Source organism: Mauremys mutica, chromosome 15, assembly GCF_020497125.1.
Source record: "Mauremys mutica isolate MM-2020 ecotype Southern chromosome 15, ASM2049712v1, whole genome shotgun sequence".
In the NCBI taxonomy this organism is placed as follows: domain Eukaryota; kingdom Metazoa; phylum Chordata; order Testudines; family Geoemydidae; genus Mauremys; species Mauremys mutica.
The window spans coordinates 6812854-6836822 of NC_059086.1; the positions used below are offsets into that span (position 1 = coordinate 6812854).

Sequence of the window (23969 nt, forward strand, 5' to 3'; positions counted from 1 at the left end):
CCAGCCCCACCCGTGTACTTCCTCTCCCCCACCCTGGGCACTGCCCGACCATTCCCCCAGCCTCCCCCCGTGTACTTCCCCTCCCCCCAGACAAACACCAGACCTGAAGGTGAGAGCCCCTTTCTGCCCCAGCACCCCTCCCCCTTGTTCCCTCCCTCCCAGGTACTGCCCCTATCCTCCCCCTGGCTGTGGGGGTGGGGCCTGACCCTGACGTACCCCAACTCCCGCTCAGCTGTGGGTGGGGCTGGACCCTGACGTACCCCAGCCCCCGGGTTGTGGGGGCGTGGCCGGACCCTGCTGTGCCCCCCGTCCCCCCCCCAGGCGGAGAACCTGCTGCTGGATGCTGACGCCAACATCAAGATCGCCGACTTCGGGTTCAGCAACGAGTTCACGCTGGGCTCCAAGCTGGACACGTTCTGTGGGAGCCCCCCCTACGCCGCCCCCGAGCTCTTCCAGGGCAAGAAATACGACGGGCCCGAGGTCGACATCTGGAGCCTGGGCGTCATCCTCTACACCCTGGTCAGCGGCTCGCTGCCCTTTGATGGGCAGAACCTCAAGGTGGGTGGGGGCGCGGGGGGCAAGGGGCATACAGGGATGGGGGTGTCTGGGGGTCCTGGGGGAGACATGGGGATGGGGGGGTCTCTGGGGGTCCTGGGGGAGACATGGGGATGGGGGGGGTATCTGGGGGTCCTGGGGGAGACATGGCGATGGGGGGTATCTGGGGGTCCTGGGGGGCACACAGCGATGGGGGATGTCTGGGAGTCCTGGAGGAGACATGGGGGGCATCTGGGGGTCCTGGGGGAAACGTGGGGATGGGGAGTGTCTGAGGGTTCTAGAGGGCACATGGCAATGGGGGCATCTGGGGGTCCTGGGGGAGACATGGGGATGGGGGTGTCTGGGGGGACATGGGAATGGGGGGCACACGGGGATGGGGGATTTCTGGGGGGCACACGGGGATGGGAGGCATCTGGGGGTTCTGGGGGGCACATGGGGATGGGGGGGCATCTGGGGGTCCTGGGGGAGACGGGATGGGGGTTGTCTGGGGGACCTGGGGGGACATGGGGATGGGGGATTTCTGGGGGGCACATGGGGATGGGGGGCGTCTGGGGGTTCTGGGGGGCACACAGGGATGGGGGGTGTCTCAGGGGTGTGGGGATCCTGGGAGAGGACATGGGGATGGGGGGCTTCTGGGGGAGACACGGGGATGGGAGGTGTCTGGGGGACACACAGGGATGGGGGTGTCTGGAGGTCTGGGGGGGACATGGGGATGAGCGGTTCTGGGGGGCACATGGGGATGGGGGGTGTCTGGGGGACACACAGGGATGGGGGTGTCTGGGGGTGCCGGGGGGGACATGGGGATGGGGGGTGTCTCAGGGGCATGGGGGGGTGGGGGGCACGGCGGCAGGGCCCAGCAGACAGGCAGTCTCTAGGTGGGGCTGTGTTTTCTGCAGGGCCTTGTCCCACATCCCAGAGGAGGCTCCGGGCCCCTGTAGCCAGAGCCTGCCCTTTCCCAATTGACTGGGCACAGAGCTGGGGCCCAGGGGACCCTATTGTCCCCACCTCACATCGGAGTTGACCCCCCCATTGTATGCGGGGGGGCAGCTCCTAGGCAAGTCCCTGGGGCTGGCTCAGCAGGGAGGCTGGCTGGGGGAGCCCTGCCTAACTTGCCCCCCCTCGTCCCCCCCAGGAGCTGCGGGAGCGCGTGCTGCGAGGCAAGTACCGCGTCCCCTTCTACATGTCCACAGACTGCGAGACCATCCTGCGCCGCTTCCTGGTGCTTAACCCTGCCAAGCGCTGCACCCTGGAGGTGAGTGCCCCGGGGAGGGGCGGGCGGCAGGGTGCCCCGGGGAGGGGCGGGCGGCAGGGTGCCCCGGGGAGGGGTGGGTGGCAGGCTGCCCCGGGGAGAACTGGAAGAACATGGCATTCCCCTGTCATGGACCCACAGGGGCTGGTCTGTGCTCAGTCCCTTGGGTGGGCCGGGCCCCAAGGATCCCCAGTTTTGCAGGGCCAGGCCTATGGCCTCCAGGACTGTGAGATGGGGCCTTGGGCTCCTGCGACCCCGGCTCCCCGAAGCAAGTCCAGCCCAGCCGCATCCTGCGGAGCCCTGCACCGTCCCCTCCCTGGCGCGATGCTTCACAGCAACTCCGGCAGCCTCAGCAGAGCAAGGCAGCCGAGCTGGGGCTAGCATGAACGTCCCGGTCGCTGGCTTTCTGGGCCCTCCATCGATCTGGGTCGGTTACGGCCAGTCCTGAACAACCCATTGGCAGCCTCCAGACAGTGCGGTGACCCACGCCTCCCAGCCCTGCCTCTGCCCCCGGAGTAACTGGTTAACCCTCTACATCCTGTGCAGAACAGTGCAAAGCCCAGAGGGAAACTGAGGCACACAGGGGCCTCATAAAAATATTACCAACATCCCCACTTCCTCATCCTGCTGCTCCTGGGCTCTCTGGCCCCTTTTACCCGCCCCCCAACTCTGTCTGTGGAGCTGGGACTCCGTCCTTGCCCCCTGCTCTGCTTGTGCCCCCCGAGTGGCAGCAGTCCCCACGGGGGCGAGTTCTCATTAAGCTGGTGCTGCCTGCGCGGGGCCCTGCCTGGCGCTGTCTCCCCAATGACTGTAATTAGTGTAATTGACTCAGGGGATAATTACAGGGTGTCTGGGACCCAGGCAGGCTCCGTGCAGCCCCCACATTGCCTGGCCCCCTGTGCGGGTGGGGCCTGCGGAGCCAGCAGGGAGTCCCCGGGGAGGTGCAGCTGCCACATGGGGGCTCCCTGGGGGGCAGAATTTGGGTTGCCGGGCTCCCTGCCCCACAGCATCTCTAGACACGCAGCGGGGATGGGGCCTAGGTGCACTGGAAGGAGTGTGCTGAGCCTGTGGTCTCTATTCCTGGTCTGCAGCCCTGTTGGGGGTGGGGGGCACCTGGTGGGAAGACACAGCCTGGTCTGCAACTGGGGAGATGCTGGCTGTGTCCTGAGGAGTGCTGGGCGGGGAGACTCGGCCCCTGTCCCAGTGGGGATGTGGGGGTGATGGGTGCCGGGCAGGGAGCGGGGGCAGAGTGATGGGTGCCGGGCAGGGACACTGGGCCCCTTCCCATGGGGGGGTGATGGGTGCAGGGGCGGGGAGGCGCATGCGTGGTGGGAGGAAGACACAGCCCCTGTCCCGGTGTGTTTGTGGTGGGGGGAGCGATGGGTAAGTGGCAAGGGACAGATGCGTCCCCTGTCTCGGTTGTGGAAGGGGAGGAGTGCGTGGTGGGAAGACAATGGCCCCTGTCCTGGTGTGTGTGTGTGTGTGTGTGTGTGTGTGTGTGATGGGTGCATGGCGGGAGGCAGATCCTGTCCTGGTGTGTGTGTCGGGGGGGGAGGGGAAGAATGGGTACGTGGCAGGGGGGTGACACGGCCCTTGTCCCGGTTGTATGTGGGGGGTGATGGGTGCATAGTGGGAGGCAGATCCTGTCCTGGTGTGTGTGTTGGGGGGGATGGATACGTAGCAGAGGGGAGACACGGCCCTTGTCCCAGTTGTGGGTGGGGGGTGATGGGTGTGTGTGTGTGAGATGGGTGCATGGGGGGAGGCAGACGCGATCCTGTCCTGGGGTGTGTGTGGGAGGGGGAGGAATGCGTGGTGGGGAGACATGGCCCCGTCCCGGGGTGTGTGTGTGTGATGGGTGCATGGTGGGAGGCAGACGCAATCCTGTCCTGGTGTGTGTGTGTGGGGGGGGAGGAGGAGGAATGCGTGGTGGGGAGACATAGCCCCTGTCCCGGGGCGTGAGTGTGTGATGTGTGCATGGCGGGAGGCAGACGCAATCCTGTCCTGGTGTGTGTGTGTGGGCGGGATGGATATGTAGCAGGGGGGAGACACAGCCCTTGTCCCGGTTGTGTGTGGGGTGGGAGGGGGAGGGTGCGTGGCAGGGAGCAGTCGCATCCCCTGTCCCCATGGGAGGGAGGGTGAGGGGTGGTTGGTCTCGAGATGCAGCCCCCCAGTCAGGGAGGCCCGAGTCCCCCTAACCCGTCCCTTCTCTCTCAGCAAATCATGAAGGACAAATGGATCAACATCGGCTATGAGGGTGACGAGCTGAAGCCCTACAAGGAGCCTGAGGAGGATTTTGGGGACACGAAGCGCATCGGTGAGGATCCAGGGCCCTGCTGTGCTGAGTGGGCACCACTGCTTGGACCCTGATGGCCATGGGGGGGGAATGCCCATCAGGGGGATCCTTTGTCCGCAGTCCCTCTGGGGTTCCGGGAGGGGCTCTGCTTGGCACCAGCTTGGGGAGGGCTCACCGAAGTGGCCCGTGCTGACTGGCTGTGGGACAGAACGAGGCCACGGCCTGGACCCTTGTCCAACTCCCCCCAGGGCAGCTGCACAGGGTCTCAGGGCTGGGACATGGCTCCTTCATCCCAGCCCCAACAGGGCTCAGTAGTACCTGGGCAAATGGGCGCTGCCCATGGGCCTAGCATCTAGTCCCGGGGACATGGGGCTTGTTTTGTCCGGCGGGGGCTGGGCACCACATGGCACCTGCCCCGGGGGATGTGTGTGTGTTTGTGCCAGAAGTGAATCCAGCCCCTCTCTCCCAGAGGTGATGGTGGGAATGGGATACACCCGCGAGGAGATCAAGGAAGCCCTGAACAGCCAAAAATACAATGAGGTCACGGCCACCTACCTCCTGCTGGGCAGGAAGAACGAGGTGAGTGCGGGCCCAGGGGAGCCTGGGGTCTGATCTGAGGGTGGGGAGGATCCGTGGGGAACCTGTGATGTGTTTTCCCCCGGGATGCAACCTGGAACTGGGGTATCGCTGAACCCTCTGTCTCACCAGCCTGGGCTCCCTTTTCAGTGATTATAATTAATAGCAGCTCAAAGCACGTTCCCATAAGAAATCAAACAAAACCGCAATCCAAGTTCTCTAAACTGGATAGGATCAGATAGTACGAACTGTCCGCCCAGCTTCCTTCTTTCCTGCCTGGGACCCCCGTTCCCCTGTTCAGTCTTTGTTCCTAAGGTTGTTTCCAGGTGTTGTGTTGTAGAGGGAGTGAGGCACCGCGTGTTGAAGTCACCTCCCCCTTTTATCGTTTATTCCATGTGGAAGGAACTTCTTTGTTTCAAGCCAAGCTCCCAACCCAGTTTGTGGAAAAATACAGGCACTAACATGGAGCCCAGTGTCACCTTATCTAGTCACATGCCCTTGCATGCTTCGATGAGTCATGGCAGCCATTATTTATACGCTGACTGAAGCGTATATGGGGTGCAGAGTGTCACAGAGCCGTGCACAGAAGAGCGGCCAGACCCATGGTCCACCTAGCCCAGTGGCCGGTGCCAGGTGCTTCAGGGAAAATGAACAGACCAGGGTAATTATTGAGTGATTCGTCCAGTCCCACCTTCTGACAGTCAGGGATCTAGGAACACCCAGAGCATGGGGTTATGTCCCTGGTCATCTTAGCTACCAGCCACCCATGGGCCTATCCTCCATGATCTTATCTTGTTATTTTTTAACCCAGTCATGCTTTTGGCCTTCACAACATCCCCTGGCAGGGAGTTCCACAGGTTGACTGTGCATTGACTTCCTTATGTTTGTTTTTAACCTGCTGCTTATTCATTTCATTAGGTGAACCCTGGTTCTTTATGTGAGGGGGTAAATAACACTTCCCTATTCACTTTCTCCAGACCAGTCACAATTATAGACCTCGGCCATAACTCCCATAGTTCAAATATGAACAGTCCCCGTCTTTCTAATCTCGCCTCATGTAGAAGCTGTTCCATTTCCCCGTCCTCATTATTGTTGGCTTTCTCTGTACCTTTTCCAACTCTAATATATCTTTTTTTGTGACCAGAGCTGCACGCATTAGTCAAGGTGTGGGCGTGCCATTGATTTATACAGTGGCATTGTGATATTTTCTGTCTTATTATCTATTCCTTTCCTAATGGTTCCCAACACTCTGTTAGCTTTTTTGACTGCCACGGTACAGCAAGTGGATGTTTTCAGAGAACTATCCAAGAGCTCTTTCTGGAATGCTAACAGCTAATTTCAATGCCATCATTTTGTATGAATAGTTGAGATTATGTTTTCCAATGTGCATTACTTTGCATTTATCAACATTGAATTTCATCTGCTATTTTGTTGTCCAGTCACCCAGTTTAGTGAGGTGCCTTTGTAACTCTTCGCAGTCAGCTTTGGACTTCACTATCTTGAGTAATTTTGTATCATCTGCAAACTTTGCCACCTCACTGTTCACCCCTTTTTCCAGATCATATGTTGAACAGCACTGGTCCCTGTACAGACCCCTAGGGGATTGCGCTATTTACCTCTTTCCACTGTGAGAACTGATCATTTATTCCTACTCTTTGTTTCCTGTCTTTTAACCAGTTACCGATCCATGAGAGGCCCTTCCCTCTTATCCCAGGACTGCTTACTTTGCTTAAGAGTCTTTAGCGAGGGAAGCTTTCTGAAAATCCAGGAACACTTTATCCACAGGATCACCCTTGTCCTCAGGCTTGTTGATTCCCTCAAAGAATTCTAATAGATTGGTGAAGCATGATTTCCCTTTACAGAACCCATGTTGACTCTACCCCAGCATATCACATTTATTTATGTGCTTTTAATATAGTTTCAACCAGTTTACCCGGTACTGAAGTTAGGCTCACTGGCCTGTAATAGCCAGGATCACCTCTGGAGCCTTTTTTTAAAAAATGGCATCACATTAGTTATCTTCCAGTCATCTGGGACAGAGGCTGATGTAAGCAATAGGTTACATACCTCAGTTCTTCGAGTGATGGTCCGTATTCTCTTCCGCTGAGGGTTGTACACACGTGCCATGCATCCAGAACTGGAGATTTTGAAATTAGTAGTGTCCCTTGGTCCGCACATGCTCACTTGCCATGCCTCATGTTTTTGTGTGAGACGGTAAAGGGCGGGTGGGCTGACCGTGCCCTCAGTTCCTTCTTACCGCTGCGTGGTCCAAATCGGAGCCTTTGCTGTTCTCTTGTCTCTTATGATGCCCTTTCTAAAATGTGGGTGGGGGGGAGAGATACTTTTCTACCTGTATGTGGTTAGTATTTTTGTTGGTTTTACAGTAATTTAGTTTTTCGGATTGTTAGGGACTTTGGGATGCCATTCTACCAGTCTCCTGCTCTCCCCACCCTTCCCAGCGACCAGGCCTGGGTACTGGGTTATGCTGAAGACGTCGGGGTTCAGGATCTGCACCTCTTGCCATCACTCATTCTTGGTCAGTGACGAGCTAAGCGCTGCCTTTACTGCTTGGGAGAAGCCCATGTTGCTTTCAGGTGCCGTACTCCGGCAGGCTGGGCTCTCCGCCTCGAGAACTACCTCATGGAAGTCTCCATGAGACCGCAGTTAGACCCCGGCCAGGGACTGCCCCCCTGAGAAACCCAGGAGTGCACCTCCTGCCATGGAGACCCAGTCCGGTTCCATTCGTACCAGTGCTATGGACCCATGCTGGGGCCTAGTTGTGAGGCTGAGACGCATGTGCATGGCCCTAAAAGGACATTGCATCATCTACAAGTTCCAGCCACGGAGAAGCGGCATGTTCCAAGGCTCACAAGCACGACGCATCACAGGCTCCCGGCTCCACCATGCCATGCACCCCTTCCAGGTTGGTTGGTGCCACTGAAGTCAAGGGAACCATGGGTTCTGCAGCAGTGCTCCATTCCAGCTCTGCTTCCGGCTACGAGTCACATGCCGGTGACACCAGGAAGGCCGAAGTCAGCCCCCGAGCCTCATGAACTCTTTGCATCAGAGGTGGTGAGGTGCCTACGTCTTCAGGTACAGTTGCCACCGAAGGGCGTATGCCTTCCTACCTTGAACTTACCTCCTGTGGGTCGTGTTCCCACCTGCTCCCCTATGGCTCCTGCGGTTCTGCCAGTACTGCAGGCTCTGGCTTCTCAGCATCGGAGGACACAGATGGAGTGCAAGGTCCGCCCCTCCTGTAACGTCGCTATGACTATCCAGAGGTTCCACCAGCTCAGTGGCAGTACCCTCCCTTTCCCCATCCATAGAGCCATTGGTGCCTTGCTCATGATGAGCACGTAACAAGGGGACTTGAATCCCTTGGGAATCGAGAATGCAGGTCAACATCCTGGAGCTTTGGGTGGTGCGGAGGGCGTCCCGCGCATTTCTCCCATCCATTCACTCCCGTCATGTTCTCATCACCACCACCATGAATTACATCAACAAGCAAGGGGGGCACACAGTAGCCGTTTGTCTGTGGGATTGGTGCATTGCCCACAAGATCCTGTTGTCGGCAGCCTATCTCCCCAGGACTCAGAACATGATTTCAGACTCTCTGAGCAGGCAATTCTTGGGCGCTCCACGACACCGTGGTTGCCAACATTTCCACTTTCGGGGAGACTCCAACCACCGGAGTCCTCTTCGCCTCCCATGCCAACAGCAAAGGCACCCAGTACTCCCTGGGGAGGGGGGCGGGGGCGGCACCCGCTCCCAAGGCAATGCCCTACTCATCCACTGGTCAGACCAGATCAATTATACCTTTTCTTCCCTACTGCTCCTGCCACATGTTCTAGGCAAGATCGGACAGGAGAGGGCCACAGTCATTCCGATCGCTCTGTTCTGGCCTCTCTCCTTCTCCACATGTCAATGTGTCCCCCGCTTCCACTGCCAATGTTCCCGGAGCTGCTCGCACAACGTAGAGGCAGGATCAGGCATCCTGATCCACAGATGGTCCCCCTAAAAGCTTGGTTTTCAGGTGGGCATCTTGGCTAGAATGGGACTGATTGTTGGCAGGGCAAGACATCCTCTCTAGTAGCAAGAAAGAGGCCACGAGGCTCCTATTGGGCCAGGTGGAAGTGTTTCCCCTCCAGGGTCCGGCAGAGGAGTGGACGTTCCCCTTCTTCTGTACTGCCCTGAAGGCGTCAGGACTCGCGCTCAACTCCATCAAGGTGCACGTAGCCGCTATCCGTGCCTGCCATCCTCTGTGGAGGGGCACTCTGACTTTATCCGCCCCTTGGAAATGCTTCCTTGGGACCTGTCCAACATATCGCCCCCCAATGGGCTCTCACCCTCGTCCTCACGACATTGATAAAATCACCCTTTGAACCTCTGGCCTCCTGCTCTCTGTCTCTCCTTTCCGTGAAGGCCGCCTTCCCTGTGGTTATTACTTCCGTGAGACGGGTAGGCAAACTGGGGGCCGTGACAGCGGATCCCACGTTCCATAAGGACAGGGTTTCTCTGTGTCTGCACCCCAAGTTTCTGCCAAAGGTTGTATCCTGTTTTCATGTCAACCAACCCATACGCTTACCTGCCTTCTTTCCGAAGCCTCACTGTGACGAAGTGGGACTGTTCTTAATCTTTCCTCTGAATACTGTATGAGTGCCTCAGTTTCCCCTATATATTAAAAGTCTCCAGGGTGCATAAATGGCTGACAATCTGTCTCCTAGCAACAAAAGGCCAGGGCCCTTCCCCCCTTGCAAGGGAATAGTTAAAGGTGAACAAAGAGATCAGGTGACCTCCTGGCCCGGGAAAGAGACAAAGGCCAGAGAGGAGGGGCTGGAGGGGGTTTCAGGTTGGAGCTGGCTGGGGATGGGAAGTGAGGGCAGACGGGGTTGTCTGGCTCACTGGGCCCCAGAATGGACCCGGCTGAGAGGTCCCGTTCTCTGTACCTACAAGCTCTGTTTTAGACGTGTTCCTGTCATCTAATAAACCTCTGTTTTACTGGCTGGCTGAGAGTCACGTCTGACCCCGAAGTGGGGGGCAGGATCCTCTGGCTTCCCCAGGACCCCGCCTGGGCGGACTCGCTGTGGGAAGCACACGGAGGGGCACATGCTGAATGCTCCAAGGTCAGACCCAGGAAGGTGAAGCCGTGTGAGCTTCTTGCCCTGCAGACAGTCTGCTCCAGGGGAGAGGAGGCTCCCCAAAGTCCTGACTGGCTTTGTGGGGAGCAGTTCCAGAGCATCGCCTGGGGACTCTGTGACACTCAAACCTTGGCAGAGGAGCGGCGCCTTCACTCCCTCGACCATTCAGCAAGTCCCCTAGACTGTTTATGGCGATAGCTGACAGGATTAAGGAGCAAGCGATCTCCACACACTGGATCTCTAAGTAGGTTTCGGCGCACATTACGAGCCCATTCCACAAGAGCACGAGCATCGACTACAGCCACGTTTCACAACGGGCTGCTTACAGTTGTGTGAGGTGGCCCCGTGGAGCTCCTTACGAACCTTCTCTTCTTCAAGCTGTGTGGTCCCTATTTGAATTCCAGTCCCACCCTCCTTCCTCTCTGCTGCTGATCTGTGTGACTTGCAGTGGAGAGAAGGAACTGAGGGTGCAGTCAGTCCACGCTGCCCTATATCGCCTCAGACTAAACCAGGAGGCGGAGCAAGGGCACATTCACGGACCGACAGATGCTACTACTTCCAAATCTCTGGCCAGGACACATGGTGCATGCGTATAACCCTCAGTGGGATACAGATAAGGAGCACACATCTCGAAGTGCCTCCAGTGACAGGTGAGTAACCGTGTGGCAATTCTGCGGTTTCACATTCGAGTTCCTTCAGAACCCTTGGGTGATGCCATCTGGGGCTGGAGACTTCTTACGGTTCAGTTTATCAATTTGTTCCCAAACCACCTCTATCGACACCTCAATCTGGGACAGTTCCTCAGATTTGTCACCTAAAAAGAATGGCTCAGGGGTGGGAATCTCCCTCAGCTCCTCTGCAGTGAAGACTGATGCAAAGAATTCGTTTAGCTTCTGCACGACGGCCTTGTCTTCCCGGGGTACCCCGTTAGCACCTCCATTGTCCAGCGACCCCACGGATGGTTTGCCAGGTTTCCTGCTTCTGATGTGTTTTACGCTTATTTTTTGCTGTTTGTGTTTTTCGCTAGGTTCTCTTCAAATTCGTATTTTGACCTTCCTAGTTGCGCTTTTACACTTGCGTCACCAGCGTCTTTCTGTTTCCCTCCGTGGGATTTTTAAAGATGTCTTTTTGTCCCTAACCATCTCCGTTACTCTGCTGGTTAACCATGGGGGCGTGTTTTGCTCCACTTCCTGATTGGGGCTGGGGGAGGGATACATATACTTTGAGCCTCTGTGATGGTATTTTGAGGCTGGGTGAAATGTGCCAGCGATTCCGAACTGGGAGGGGCAGCAACCACACGGGGCAGCTGCCAGCTCCACGCCCTGCAACCAGATCTTGGCTGCAGGGGCCAGAGGGGGACTGGGGCTGGCGTGGGAGGGTGTCACGGAGTCACAGAGGCTGGTCTGTTCCCCGGCCTGTGATCAGTCTCCGGGGAGTGACCCCTTTAGTGGGCCAGGCCCCGAGAAAGTTCCATAGGGCCAGGCCCCCGGCATCCAGGACAGCAAGACTGGGCCTTGGGCACCGGCAACCCCGTCTCCCTGCAGCAAGTCCAGCCCAGTCGGTGTCCTGCGGAGCCCTGCACCGTCCCCTTCCACTGCCGCACGATGCTCCTAGGAGTGTCACAGCCACACCGGCAGCCTCTGCAGAGCAAGGCAGCCATGTGTTATCCCCTGGCTTCCACCTCTGACCGGCCTGGAGCAGCGCAGAGGCCGAGGCTAGGCCAGAGACCAAGGAGCCAGCCAAGCAGGGATGGCTCCCTTCCAGGGGCGGCTCCAGGCCCCAGCACGCCAAGCGCGTGCTTGGGGCGGCATGCCGCGGGGGGCGCTCTGCTGGTCGCCGGGAGGGCGGCAGGCGGCTCCGGTGGACCTCCCGCAGGCACGCCTGTGGGAGATCCACCAAAGCTGCGGACCAGCGGACCACGGAACCAGCGGACTCTCTGCAGGCACGCCTGCGGGAGGTCCACCGGAGCCGCCTGCCGCCCAACCGGCAGAGCGCCCCCTACGTCATGCCGCCGTGCTTGGGGCGGCGAAATGTCTAGAGCCGCCCCTGCTCCCTCTCCCATCCCCCTTAGCTCCCCAGGTCTGAGCTCCTCCAGAAGGCAGCCCCTGAGCCCTTATTCCCCAGGCCTGCCAGCTGGGTGTCCTGCTGCTACTTGGGGGGGGTGGGGTGTCTCTGTGTTGCTGGACCCACAGTTGAGCCATTCTTCAATGGCTGAATTCGTCCCCTCAGGCAGCCAGCTATCCCCCCCACCACCACACACACACACAGTTAACCCTTTTGCAGCCACTGGGCAGTCATGCAACATACAGAGGGAAACTGAGGCATGCCTCAGCTCCATATAACCATTACAGAAAACTTGGGCAACTCGGGGGAGTCCATGGTGGGATCTGGGCTTGGGGAGCAGCACCCAGGAGTGGGCCCAGGAGGCCAGGGGTGACTGACCAGGCAGCAAACAGGACACGGCCCCCGGGTTTCTCTCCTGGGGGGGGCTGTGGCTCAGCCTCCCTTCTCCAAACTGGGCCAGCCCCAGCCCTGGTGCAAGCACGAGAGGGGAGCAGCCCCCGCTCCTGCTAGGCAGGAGCTCCCCCAGCAGACATGCACCACCGGCTGGCCTGGGCATCACAGTCCGTGCTGGGTGTGCGCTGGCTTGGCAGCACGGTGCGGTGGGTTGGCCACAGGCACGAAGGAGCTGGCTCTAGGGGGCACCCTAGGATCACCTCCCACCTCTGGCCAGCGTCACCCACCTGGACTCCAGCCAGCGCCTAGGTGCAGGGCAGGGTCGCCCAGGCGGGAGTAACAGGTGTCATCTCCCGGCAGGTGGAGGGGAGTGAGTCACGCACGGGCAGCAGCCTCTCCCTGGCCCGCGTGCGGGCACCCAGCGAGGTTTCCAATGGCACCAGCAAATCGTCCTCCCATGGCAAGAGCCAGCGCAGCTCCTCCACCTACCACCGGCAGCGGCGGCACAGTGACTTCTGTGAGTGCCAGGCTGCCCCACTCAGCCCCCGCCCACAGCAGCAGGCCTCTGGCTCTGAGGCCCCTGTATCCTGAGGGCTGCTGGGCACCGGCTGCGCAGAACCCCAGGGGGCACCAGGGTGAAAGGGCAGCTGGGCGCCAGGTGCTGCCTGGGGGCTCTGGGGAATGGGTACGGAGGGTTGTGCAGTGTTCAGGGGAGAGCTCGGGGCTGTGGGGAGTTCACAGGGGGACGGGTCAGGGCAGTGGGGGGCCGTGGGGAGTTCGGGGGAGGGGTCAGGGCAGTGGGGGGCTGTGGGGTGTTTGGGGGAGGGGTCAGGCCAGTGGGGGGCTGTGGGGAGTTCGGGGGAGGGGTCGGCAGTGGGGGGGGCGTGGGGAGTTCACAGGGGGAGGTGTCAGGGCAGTGGGGGGCCGTGGGGAGTTCGGGGGAGGGGTCAGGGCAGTGGGGGGGCCTGGGGTGTTTGGGGGAGGGGTCAGGGCAGTGGGGGGCCGTGGGGTGTTAGGGGGAGGGGTCAGGGCAGTGGGGGGCCGTGGGGTGTTGGGGGGAGGGGTCAGGGCAGTGGGGGGCCGTGGGGAGTTCGGGGGAGGGGTCAGGGCAGTGAGGGGCCGTGGGGAGTTCGGGGGAGGGGTCAGGGCAGTGGGGAACCGTGGGGAGTTCGGGGGAGGGGTCAGGGCAGTGAGGGCACGTGGGGAGTTCGGGGGAGGGGTCAGGGCAGTGGGGGCCGGGGGGGGTGCGGGGGCGGGGTCAGGGCAGTGAGGGGCCGTGGGGAGTTCGGGGGAGGGGTCAGGGCAGTGGGAAACCGTGGGGAGTTCGGGGGAGGGGTCAGGGCAGTGAGGGGCCGTGGAGAGTTCGGGGGAGGGGTCAGGGCAGTGGGGGGCCGTGGGGAGTTCGGGGGAGGGGTCAGGGCAGTGAGGGGCCTTGGGTATGTCGGGGGAGGGGACAGGGCAGTGGGGTCCGGTGGGGAGTTCGGGGGAGGGGTCAGGGCAGTGGGGAACCGTGGGGAGTTCGGGGGAGGGGTCAAGGCAGTGAGGGGCCGTGGGGGTTTGGGGAGGGGTCAGGGCAGTGGGGGGCCGTGGGGTGTTTGGGGGAGGGGTCAGGGCAGTGGGGGGCCGGGGGGAGGGTGGGGGAGGGGTCAGGGCAGTGGGGGGCGGTGGGGAGTTCGGGGGAGGGGTCAGGGCAGTGGGGGGCAGTGGGGAGTTGGGGGGAGGGGTCAGGGCAGTGGGGGGCCATGGAGAGTAGGGGGGAGAGGTCAGGGCAGTGGGGGGCCGTGGGGAGTTAGGGGGAGGGGTCAGGGCAGTGGGGGGCCGTGGGGTGTTTGGGGGAGAGGTCAGGGCAGTGGGGGGCCGTGGGGTGTTCGGGGGAGGGGTCAGGGCAGTGGGGGGCTGTGGGGAGTTCGGGGGAGGGGTCAGGGCAGTGGGGGCCATGGGGTATTTGGGGGAGGGGTCAGGGCAGTGGGGGGCCGTGGGGAGTTCGGGGGAGGGGTCAGGGCAGTGGGGGGCCGTGGGGTGTTGGGGGGAGGGGTCAGGGCAGTGGGGGGCCGTGGAGTGTTCGGGGGAGGGGTCAGGGCAGTGGGGGGCTGTGGGGAGTTTGGGGGAGGGGTCAGGGCAGTGGGGGCCGTGGGGTATTTGGGGGAGGGGTCAGGGTGGGGGGGAGTTCAGGGGGACTGTGACTGAGTAAAACCCTATGGTGGAGCAAGATGAAGCCCCCAGCGCCAGCCAGCCCGGCCTGCTGCCTCCTCTACCCAGGCGGGGCGGCAGCCAAGGCTCCCGGGCAGGATGTCAGAGCTATCCCTGCCCGCAGGTGGCCCCTCGCCGGTCCCCATGCACCCCAAGAGGAGCCCCACGAGCACTGGGGAGGCAGAGCTGAAGGAGGAGCGGATGCCCTCGCGTAAGGCCAGCTGCAGCGTGGTGAGCAGCGGGCGCGGGATCCCCCCCTCCAGCCCCATGGTGAGCAGCGCCAACAACCCCAACAAATCAGAGATCCCCGACCGGCGCAAGGACAGCACCATCACCACGGTGAGGGGGGTGCTGGGGCAGCGGGGGTGGGAAAGGGGACAGGCTGAGGGGCTGAGCCGGGTGACAGGGTGGTGTGTGCCCCAGGGGATGGGCAGCAGGGCGAGGTGCCAGGGGGAGCAGCATGTGCCCCTGGGAGGGACAGGGGAGTGGTGTGTGTCCCCGGGGTGCGGGGGAGACAGGCAGTGGGGTGGGGGGAGTTCAGGGGAATGGGAGTGAGGAGTTCGGGGGAGAGGCCAGGGCAGTGGGGGGATGGGAGTGAGGAGTTCGGGGGAGAGGCCAGGGCAGTGGGGGGCTGGCGGGAGTTTGGGGGGAGGGCAGTGGGGTAGGGGGAAGCAACGTGTGCTCCCGGGGGCCAGCAGCAGAATGGGGTGCTAGGGGGGAGCGGTGTGTGCCCCCGGGGGATGGGCACGGTGCTTTGGGGCGCGGTGTGTGCCCCCGGGGGATGGGCACGGTGCTTTGGGGAGCGGTGTGTGCCCCCGGGGGATGGGCACGGTGCTTTGGGGAGCGGTGTGTGCCCCCGGGGGATGGGCACGGTGCTTTGGGGAGCGGAATGTGCCCCCGGGGGACGGCAGCAGGGCAGGGTGCTGAGGGGAGCGGTGTATGCCCCCAGGGGATGGCAGCAGGGCAGGGTGCTGGGGGGGAGTGGAGTGTGCCCCCAGAGGATGGGCACGGTTCTTTGGGGAGCAGTGTGTGCCCCCGGGGGACGGGCACGGTGCTTTGGGGAGCGGTGTGTGCCCCCGGGGGATGGCAGCAGGGCAGGGTGCTGGGGGGGAGTGGAGTGTGCCCCCAGAGGACGGGCACGGTGCTTTGGGGAGCAGTGTGTGCCCCCGGGGGACGGGCACGGTGCTTTGGGGAGCGGTGTGTGCCCCCAGGGGACGGGCACGGTGCTTTGGGGAGCAGCGTGTGCCCCCGGAGGACGGTCAGGGTACCTCAGGGAGCGGTGTGTGCCATGGGGCATGGGCAGGAGAGGTGTGTGCCAGGGGAATGGCGTGTGGCCCAGGGGACAGGCCTGTCTCCCCACCAGCTGCTGCTCCCGTGCCCCCGGGCCTGTGGGTGGTGAGCACTAGGTGGGCCCCGCAGATCTGGGGCTCAGCCCCGCTCGGTCCCTTGCAGAACAACATCCCGTCGAGCGTGATGACGCGGAGGAACACGTACGTGTGCACGGAGCGGCCCGGCGCCGACCGCCACTCGCTGCTGCACAACGGCAAGGAGAACAGGTAGCCGGGCTGGGACGGGGGCTTGTCTGGGAGGGGCCCAGGGGTCTGATTGGGGAGGGGGGAATGACAGGCTGGATGGGCCCAGGGGGCAATACCAGGTTCTGAGATGGGGCTGCCAAGCTCCAGGCCCCCCTGGCCCTAGGCGTGAGGGAGGAGCTCTGCTGAGCCCCCTCCCCGAGCCCCCCCCCCAGTGCAGGCTGGTCTGGGGGAAGGGGCTCCCCCCCCAGCCCAGGGGTGTGAGGGGCAGAGGCTGCTGCCCTGAGTCTGGGTAAGGTGGGGGAGGGGGGACACAGAAGGGATGGGCAGTGCTGGTGGGTGAGAGGAAAGCTTTGATGGGGGAGGAAGCCCCTCCCCTCCCCTCCCCCACAAGCATCAGCCATGATTGAGCTGAGGGATCGGGGGCGGAGGGATAATCTCGCTGGGCCCCCTCCCCCCAGTTCCCCACAGGCAGCACCGTGACAGATCCTGGGACAACCTCACAGGGCCCCTTCCCCCACCTACCCTGTAGGAATTATGGGGCAGGAGGTACAGAAGCAGTGGGGAGGAGAGGGGTGCATGGGGGTTAATAGAGTAGCAAGTGTATGGGGTGGGGGGTGCATAGTGGTAGGGAGGACAGGGTGCGTGGGGGTTATGGGGCAGGAGGTGCATGGGGTAGGGAGGAGAGGGTGTTTAGGGGTTATGGGGCAGGGAATAAATAAGGGGTGTAGATGAGAGGGTGCCTGGGGCTTATGGAGCAGGAGGTGCTTGGGGGTGGTTGGGAGGAGAGTGGCAGTCATGGTGCAGGGGATAGATAAGGGGTGGGGAGGAGAGGGTGGTGGGGGTTATGGGATAGGGAGTGCATGAGTTAGGGAGGAGAGGAGTGTGTGAGGGTTATGGGGCAGGGAATACATAAGGTGTGGGGAGGAGAGGTGCTGGGGATAGATAAGGGGTGGGGAGGAGATGGTGCATCAGGGTTATGGGGCAGGGGCTGCACCCCAAAGTACTCACCCCCTGCACTCAGTCCTCTACCCCAGCACTGAGCCCCTCATCCCCGGCCCCATCCCAGATCCCGCACCCCCAGCCAGATCCCTCACACTACACTCCAACCCTCTGCACCAGCGCTGAGCCCCCTCCCACACTCCAAACCCCTCGGCCCCACCCCCACCCCATGAATTTTGTTATGTGCACCAATATGAAGGTCATGTATCATGTGTCACCTCCATAGTGGTGCACATAACAAAATTCATTCTGCACATGGGTGAGAAAAATTAGAGGGAACACTGGTTATGGGGCAGAGGGTGTATAGGGGGTGGGGAGGAGAGGGTGCCTGGGGGTTATGGGGCATGGGGTGTAGAGGGGGTGTGGAGGTTAGGGTGCGTGGGGGTTATGGGGCAGGGGATGTATGGGGTGGGGAGGAGAGGGTGCAAGGGGGTTATGGGGCAGGAGGTGTATGGGGTGGGGAGGAGAAGGTGCATGGGGGTTATGGGGCATGGGGTGTATGGGACGGGGAGGAGAGGGTGCGTGGGGGTTATGGGGCAGGGGGTGTATGGGGTGGGGAGGAGAGGGTGTGTGGCGGTTATGGGGCAGGAGGTGTATGGGGTGGGGAGGAGAAGGTGCATGGGGGTTATGGGGCATGGGGTGTATGGGACGGGGAGGAGAGGGTGCATGGGGGTTATGGGGCAGGGGGTGTATGGGGTGGGGAGGACATGATGCGTGGGGGTTATGGGGCAGGGGGTGTATGGGGTGGGGAGGAGAGGGTGTGTGGCGGTTATGGGGCAGGGAGTGCATAGGGGGTGGGGAGGAGAGGGTGCCTGGGGGTTATGGGGCAGGGGGTGTATGGGGCGGGGAGGAGAGGGTGCCTGGGGGTTATGGGGCAGGGGGTGTATGGGGGTGAGGAGGAGTGAGTGCGTGGGGATTATGGGGCAGGGGGTGTATGGGGTGGGGAGTAGAGGGTGTGTGGCGGTTATGGGGCAGGAGGTGTATGGGGTGGGGAGGAGAAGGTGCATGGGGGTTATGGGGCATGGGGTGTATGGGACGGGGAGGAGAGGGTGCCTGGGGGTTATGGGGCAGGGGGTGTATGGGGTGGGGAGGAGAGGGTGCGTGGGGGTTATGGGGCAGGGGGTGTATGGGGTGGGGAGGAGAGGGTGTGTGGCGGTTATGGGGCAGGGAGTGCATAGGGGGTGGGGAGGAGAGGGTGCCTGGGGGTTATGGGGCATGGGGTGTATGTGACGGGGAGGAGAGGGTGCCTGGGGGTTATGGGGCATGGGGTGTATGGGGGTGAGGAGGAGTGAGTGCGTGGGGGTTATGGGGCAGGGGGTGTATGGGGTGGGGAGTAGAGGGTGTGTGGCGGTTATGGGGCAGGGAGTGCATAGGGGTGGGGAGGAGAGGGTGCATGGGCAGGGAGTGCATGGAGGGTGGATGGGAGAACAGTACGTGAGGCTCACAATGGGGCTCTCTCCCCTCTTCCCAGCTCCATCGCCAACCGGGTGCCCCCCGCGTCGCCCTCCAGCCACAGCATCGCCACGTCCTCCTCGTCCTCAGACCGCACCCGCCTCTCGCGTGGCACCACCATCCGCAGCACCTTCCACGGGGGCCAGGTGCGGGACCGGCGCGGGGCCGTGCAGAACGGGCCGCCCACCTCCCCCACGCTGTCCCACGAGGCCACGCCGCTGCCCCAGAGCCGCAGCCGCGCCACCTCCAACCTCTTCAGCAAACTCACCTCCAAGCTGACGCGGAGGTGAGTGCCCCCAGCCCAGCACTTGGCGTGAGGCAGGGGGCGGGGTGCTGGCTGTGGAGGGGACATGCCCAACTCCTCCAGTGCCAGCCTCTCCCAGCAGGGGGGGCTCTGGGGAGCGGGGTGGGGGGGTGGCTGTGGGGAACTCCCAGCAAATCCAGTCCCAGCCTCTCCCAGCAGGGGGTGCTGTGGGTGGTGGCTGTGGGGGCTCCCAGCAAATCCAGTTCCAGCCTCTCCCAGCAGGGGGTGCTGTGTGTGGTGGCTGTGGGGGCTCCCAGCAAATCCAGTTCCAGCCTCTCCCAGCAGGGGGCGCTGTGGGTGGTGGCTGTGGGGGGCTCCCAGCAAACCCAGTCCCAGCCTCTCCCAGCAGGGGGTGCTGTGGGTGGTGGCTGTGGGGGCTCCCAGCAAATCCAGTTCCAGCCTCTCCCAGCAGGGGGTGCTGTGGGTAGTGGCTGTGGGGGCTCCCAGCAAATCCAGTTCCAGCCTCTCCCAGCAGGGGGTGCTGTGGTGGAGCTCCCTGCAAGGTTTGAGCATTGGCCTGCTAAACCCAAGGTTGTGAGTTCAATCCTTGAGGGCCCCATTGGGGGATTAGTCCTGCTTTGAGCAGGGGGTTGGACTAGATGATCTCTTGCGGTCCCTTCCAACCCTAATAATCTATGATTCTATGATTCTAAATCCAGTCCCAGCCTCTCCCAGCAGGGGGTGCTGTGGGTGGTGGCTGTGGGGGGCTCCCAGCAAATCCAGTCCCAGCCTCTCCCAGCAGGGGGCGCTGTGGGTGGTGGCTGTGGGGGGCTCCCAGCAAATCCAGTTCCAGCCTCTCCCAGCAGGGGGTGCTGTGGTGGTGCTCCCAGCAAATCCAGTTCCGGCGTCTCCCAGCAGGGGGCGCTGTGGGGACCCCCAGGTTGGGCCCCGGGGTCTGAGTGCCAAGTTTCCTTGCATGAGCCGTGTGCCTGGCATGGGCACCTCCTGCCTCTGGTCTCTAGCTCTCTGCTCCCCCTTCACTCCGGCCTTCTCTGTTTCAGGGTCACTCTTGACCCGTCTAAGCGGCAGAACTCTAACAGGTGCGTCTCTGGCGCCTCTGTGCCTCAAGGAGCCAAAATCAGTAAGTGCCGCTGCTTCCGCTCCCCCCTGGCTCTGTCCCCCCCCCCTCGCTCTGTCCCCCCCCTCGCGTGCTCTCTCTTCGTACCTTTTCTTTCTCATTCCAGATCCTGTATCGGACTTCAGCCCCCCAGCCTGAAAGCCGGGGGATCTCCCAGTGCCCGAGAGCTCTATTCGGGGAGGGGGTGGGATCGGGCTGGACAGCGGGGAGCTGTATGGGCACTGCAATCCGCAGGGCCGGGATGCCGCTCCTGTGCCCAAGGGCATCTGGCCAGGCCACGGCTCCTGTGCCCCAGGGCAGTGTGGACCCTGCCCATGCCACCATATAGACATTTAGGGCTCACATTGTGGGGGTCTGAGAATACTTGGGGTCCTCTCCAAAAGCCCCCTTGTCCCCACCTGCTCCTGCGGCCTGTGGGGTGACAGGTTCCCCCAGTGCAGGGCCTTTCTGCACCGCAGCCCCAGAATGGAGCCCCCTGGTTGTGCCCATGCCCGGCTGCATGGGGTGAGGTGCCTACGCTGGGTCCTTCTGGGCCCTGGGGCTGCGAGCAAGAGGCAGGAACGGGGGGTCTCCTTCTGCAGCTCTCAGAGGGTTTAGTGATGCAGCATCCAGCTCCGGCCCCCCAAAGTGGCAGAGATGCTGCCCCTCCCTGTCTGGTTGCTCCCAGCTTGCCCCATCTGCTGGGGGGTGGAGCCCGGCCGGGCCCATGGCCTAGCGACCAGCATGCGGCTTCATTGGGAGGGCTCAGGGCCCCGGGGGCAGCGTGCCCCATCCGGAGCAGCCTCGGATACCCTCCGTCATTCCCCCTCTGCCGCCCTATGGAGGAATCAACAGCCCGCCAAGCCAGAGACATCTTCAGGCTTAAAGGAAACCTTCCCGCGGGCCCCTCGCGGCCTGGGGATGGGGGCATACGCCTGGGGAGCGGGGGCCGGGAGCAGCCCTGTCTAGCCGTGCCCAGCACCCACCGCTGCCCCCTCTGCGTGCGGCACTAACTGCAGCTCTGTCCCCGCCACAGGGTCGCAGACGAACCTGAGAGAATCGGGGGACCTGCGCTCACAAGGTACGTGCTGCTCTGCCCCGCCCCGACCTGCCCCGACCTGCCTGCTGGGGCAGCCCTGTCCTGCCCCGCCCCGACCTGCCCCTTCGCAGCCCTCTGGGATAGCCCAGTCCCACCCTGCCCGGCCCCATCCCAGCCTGCTGGGGCAGCCCTGTCCCGCTCACCCCACCCCCTCCTGTCTCACTGGGGCTGCCCTGTCCCGCCCTGTCTCATCCCACAAGGGCTGCCCAGAACCTGCCCTGCCCTGCCGGGGCTGCCCAGAACCTGCCCTGCCCAGAACCTGCCCTGCCCTGCCCTGCCGGGGCTGCCCAGGACTCACCCTGTCCTGCCCTGCCGGGGCTGCCCAGAACCTGTCCTGCCCAGGACCCACCCTGCCCTGCCGGGGCTGCCCAGAACCTGCCCTGCCCAGAACCTGCCCTGCCCTGCCCTGCCGGGGCTGCCCAGGACCCGCCCTGCCCTGCCGGGGCTGCCCAGAACCCGCCCTGCCCTGCCGGGGCTGCCCAGAACCCACCCTGCCCTGCCCTGCCGGGGCTGCCCAGAACCCTCCCTGCCCTGCCGGGGCTGCCCAGGACTCACCCTGTCCTGCCCTGCCGGGGCTGCCCAGAACCTGCCCTGCCCAGAACCTGCCCTGCCCTGCCCTGCCGGGGCTGCCCAGGACCCGCCCTGCCCTGCCGGGGCTGCCCAGGACCCGCCCTGCCCTGCCCTGCCGGGGCTGCCCAGAACCTGCCCTGCCCAGAACCTGCCCTGCCCTGCCGGGGCTGCCCAGAACCTGCCCTGCCCAGAACCTGCCCTGCCCTGCCGGGGCTGCCCAGAACCCGCCCTGCCCTGCCCTGCCGGGGCTGCCCAGGACTCGCCCTGCCCTGCCGGGGCTGCCCAGGACTCGCCCTGCCCTGCCCTGCCGGGGCTGCCCAGGACCCGCCCTGTCCTGCCGGGGCTGCCCAGGACCTAGCCTCCACACACAGTTGCCCCTTGCTCTGGGCTCTGGCAGCACATGCCTCCACCCCAGCAGTGTCTCGGCAGGGACCCAGCCCCCCAGCGAGGGACCCAGCTCGGCGCCCTGCAGCCCCCGTCCCACCCGGCTGACGCCCCCTCTGCTCCTTCCGCCCACAGTTGCAATTTACCTTGGAATCAAAAGGAAGCAGAACCCCGGCTGCTCCGATGTACCTGGAATGTGAAGGTGACCAGCACCCACCCCCCCGAGGCCATGATGGCTGCCCTGCGCCAGGCCACGGACTCGGCCAGCTGCCGCTGCCGCCAGCTGGAGCCCTTCCTCCTGTCCTGCACGCACGCCAAGAGCGCCAGCGAGCACTTCTGCCACTTCGAGGCGGAGGTGTGCCGGCTGCAGCGCCTCGGCCTCACCGGCGTGCTCTTCCGGCGCCTGGCCGGCACCTCGCTGGCCTTCCGCACCGTGGTGACGAGCATTGCCAGCCAGCTGCAGCTCTAGCGCCCTGGACGCCTCCCCACGCCCAGCGGCCTGCCCGTCCCCACTGGCTCCCTGGCCTGGAGCCAGTGCAGCCCTGAGATGGACCTGGCCAGCAGCTCGGCCTGGAGGGGAAATGCCCCTGACCCCTCTGGCCTGTGAACCCGGCCTCTCCTCTTCTGGGCCTAGGCCTGGGGCCTGCCCTGCTGCTCACAGGGGCTCACAGGGAGAGCCAGGGCACCGGGCACTGTTCCCCTCTGGGGCAAGGGGCTGGGGCCAGGCCCGGGGCTGCCCCACACACAGTGGGGCGTGCCCAGCCTAGTGCAGCAGGGGGCTCTCCAGGCCAATTGTGGGGTGTCAGCGAGCTACTGGCCCTAGGATAGGGGGGGACACTCCCAACCTTGGCAGGTGTTGGGGTGATAACATTGGCAGGGACAGGGCCGGGCCCTCTGGGAGGGGGGGGGGACGCTCTGGGCTGGGGGGGCTCAGGGCACGGGGGGCACTCCAGGTTTGACAGGCCACTGTGGGCTGAGGGCAGGGCAGGGGCTCTGGGCTGGGGGCGATGCAGTGGGGCCGACGCTCGGGACAGCAGTGTAGCCACCGGGCCCACAGTTTCATCCGCCTCCAGCTCTGGGCCAGAGGGGAGCCCCATCTCCCTGGGTGGCCGAGAGGTCACAAGTCTCCCCAGCACAGGGACAAGGGGGGACCCCCTCTAGGCACAGCAGTGCTGAGCAGGTGCCAGGGCGAGTGCGGGGTCCTCGGGGGTGGTCCCAGCCTAGGCCATGGCAATGACTCGGGCCCTGGAAAGTGTTGATTGAGCTCGTGGGTGGGTGAGGGGGGATGGAGCTGGGAGCCATGGGGCAAGTGCCCCAGTGCCCATGGCTGCTCCAGCGCTCACCCCTGTTGCCCAGCAGCCCTGGCAGGGCAGCACGAGGGACTGTGTCCCCTTCCTGGGGGCAGCTCTGACCCCAGCCCTCTCTCCCTCTCCCCTGCTTGGCTGCCTCAGCTCAGGGCCAGTGGCTGAGAGGGGCCCTGCGGGCGGCCCCTGGGGAGGCTGGACCTCCAGGGGGACTCAGCGCTGCCCGGGGCACAGCTCCCTTGGCGGGCAGGGCCCCAGGTGGGCCACGGCCTCACCGGAGCTGGTACGACCTGGGGCCTGGCACGGCTGCACCTCCCATGGATGGGCACGACCTGCCCACGTGTGCCCAGGGCTGGGGGGTGGGGGTCAGCCTGGCTTTATGCCCTGCTCCTGCGGGGGCTGCAGCGGAGGGGCTGGTGGAACAAAGGAGGTTGTAAGCAAGGCAGCAGGCGTCCTGGCCATGGGGCTGGAGGGTGTGTCTAGGTGGCAGGCATCCTGGCAGTTGGGGGGGCGTCCCTAGGCAGCAGGCATCCTGGCTGGGTGAGGGGGAGGCCCAGCTGGGGGCCTGTTGACACCCCTGCCCCATTTTTTAAAGAGCAGAGCAAAGCAACAGGCAGCTCCCGGGAAAGCCCTGGTGGGTCTCCTCCCCCCCGGGCCGGACCCTCCCCCCTTGTACAGCCCCTGTAAATAGCCCCCGCGTCCCTTAGGGTTGTGTAGAGCACCGAGCCAGAGCCTTGGGACGTTTTTAAGTTATTCCAGCCCTGTGCGCCAGTCTGTATTGACCCCCCAATAAACATAGGAAGCCTC

At 63.3% G+C, this 23969-nt stretch overlaps 1 protein-coding gene across 3 annotated transcripts in view; it reads left to right on the plus strand.

The window, feature by feature from the left end:
- The window catches only part of MARK4 (microtubule affinity regulating kinase 4), a 56753-nt gene extending 32784 nt beyond the window's left edge, over nucleotides 1–23969 (plus strand). For 2 of the 3 annotated variants that reach the window (XM_044989217.1, XM_044989219.1), the window contains exons 8-17: nucleotides 322–558; nucleotides 1688–1807; nucleotides 4019–4118; nucleotides 4567–4676; nucleotides 12629–12785; nucleotides 14583–14797; nucleotides 15911–16014; nucleotides 18464–18730; nucleotides 20842–20886; nucleotides 21994–23969. In XM_044989217.1, the coding sequence (XP_044845152.1) occupies nucleotides 322–558; nucleotides 1688–1807; nucleotides 4019–4118; nucleotides 4567–4676; nucleotides 12629–12785; nucleotides 14583–14797; nucleotides 15911–16014; nucleotides 18464–18730; nucleotides 20842–20886; nucleotides 21994–22327 (1689 nt within the window). In that variant the 3' untranslated portion in view covers nucleotides 22328–23969. Of the gene's footprint in view, nucleotides 1–321; nucleotides 559–1687; nucleotides 1808–4018; nucleotides 4119–4566; nucleotides 4677–12628; nucleotides 12786–14582; nucleotides 14798–15910; nucleotides 16015–18463; nucleotides 18731–19749; nucleotides 19830–20841; nucleotides 20887–21993 lie in introns of all 3 variants that reach the window. The other variant, XM_044989218.1, reaches the window with a different exon arrangement.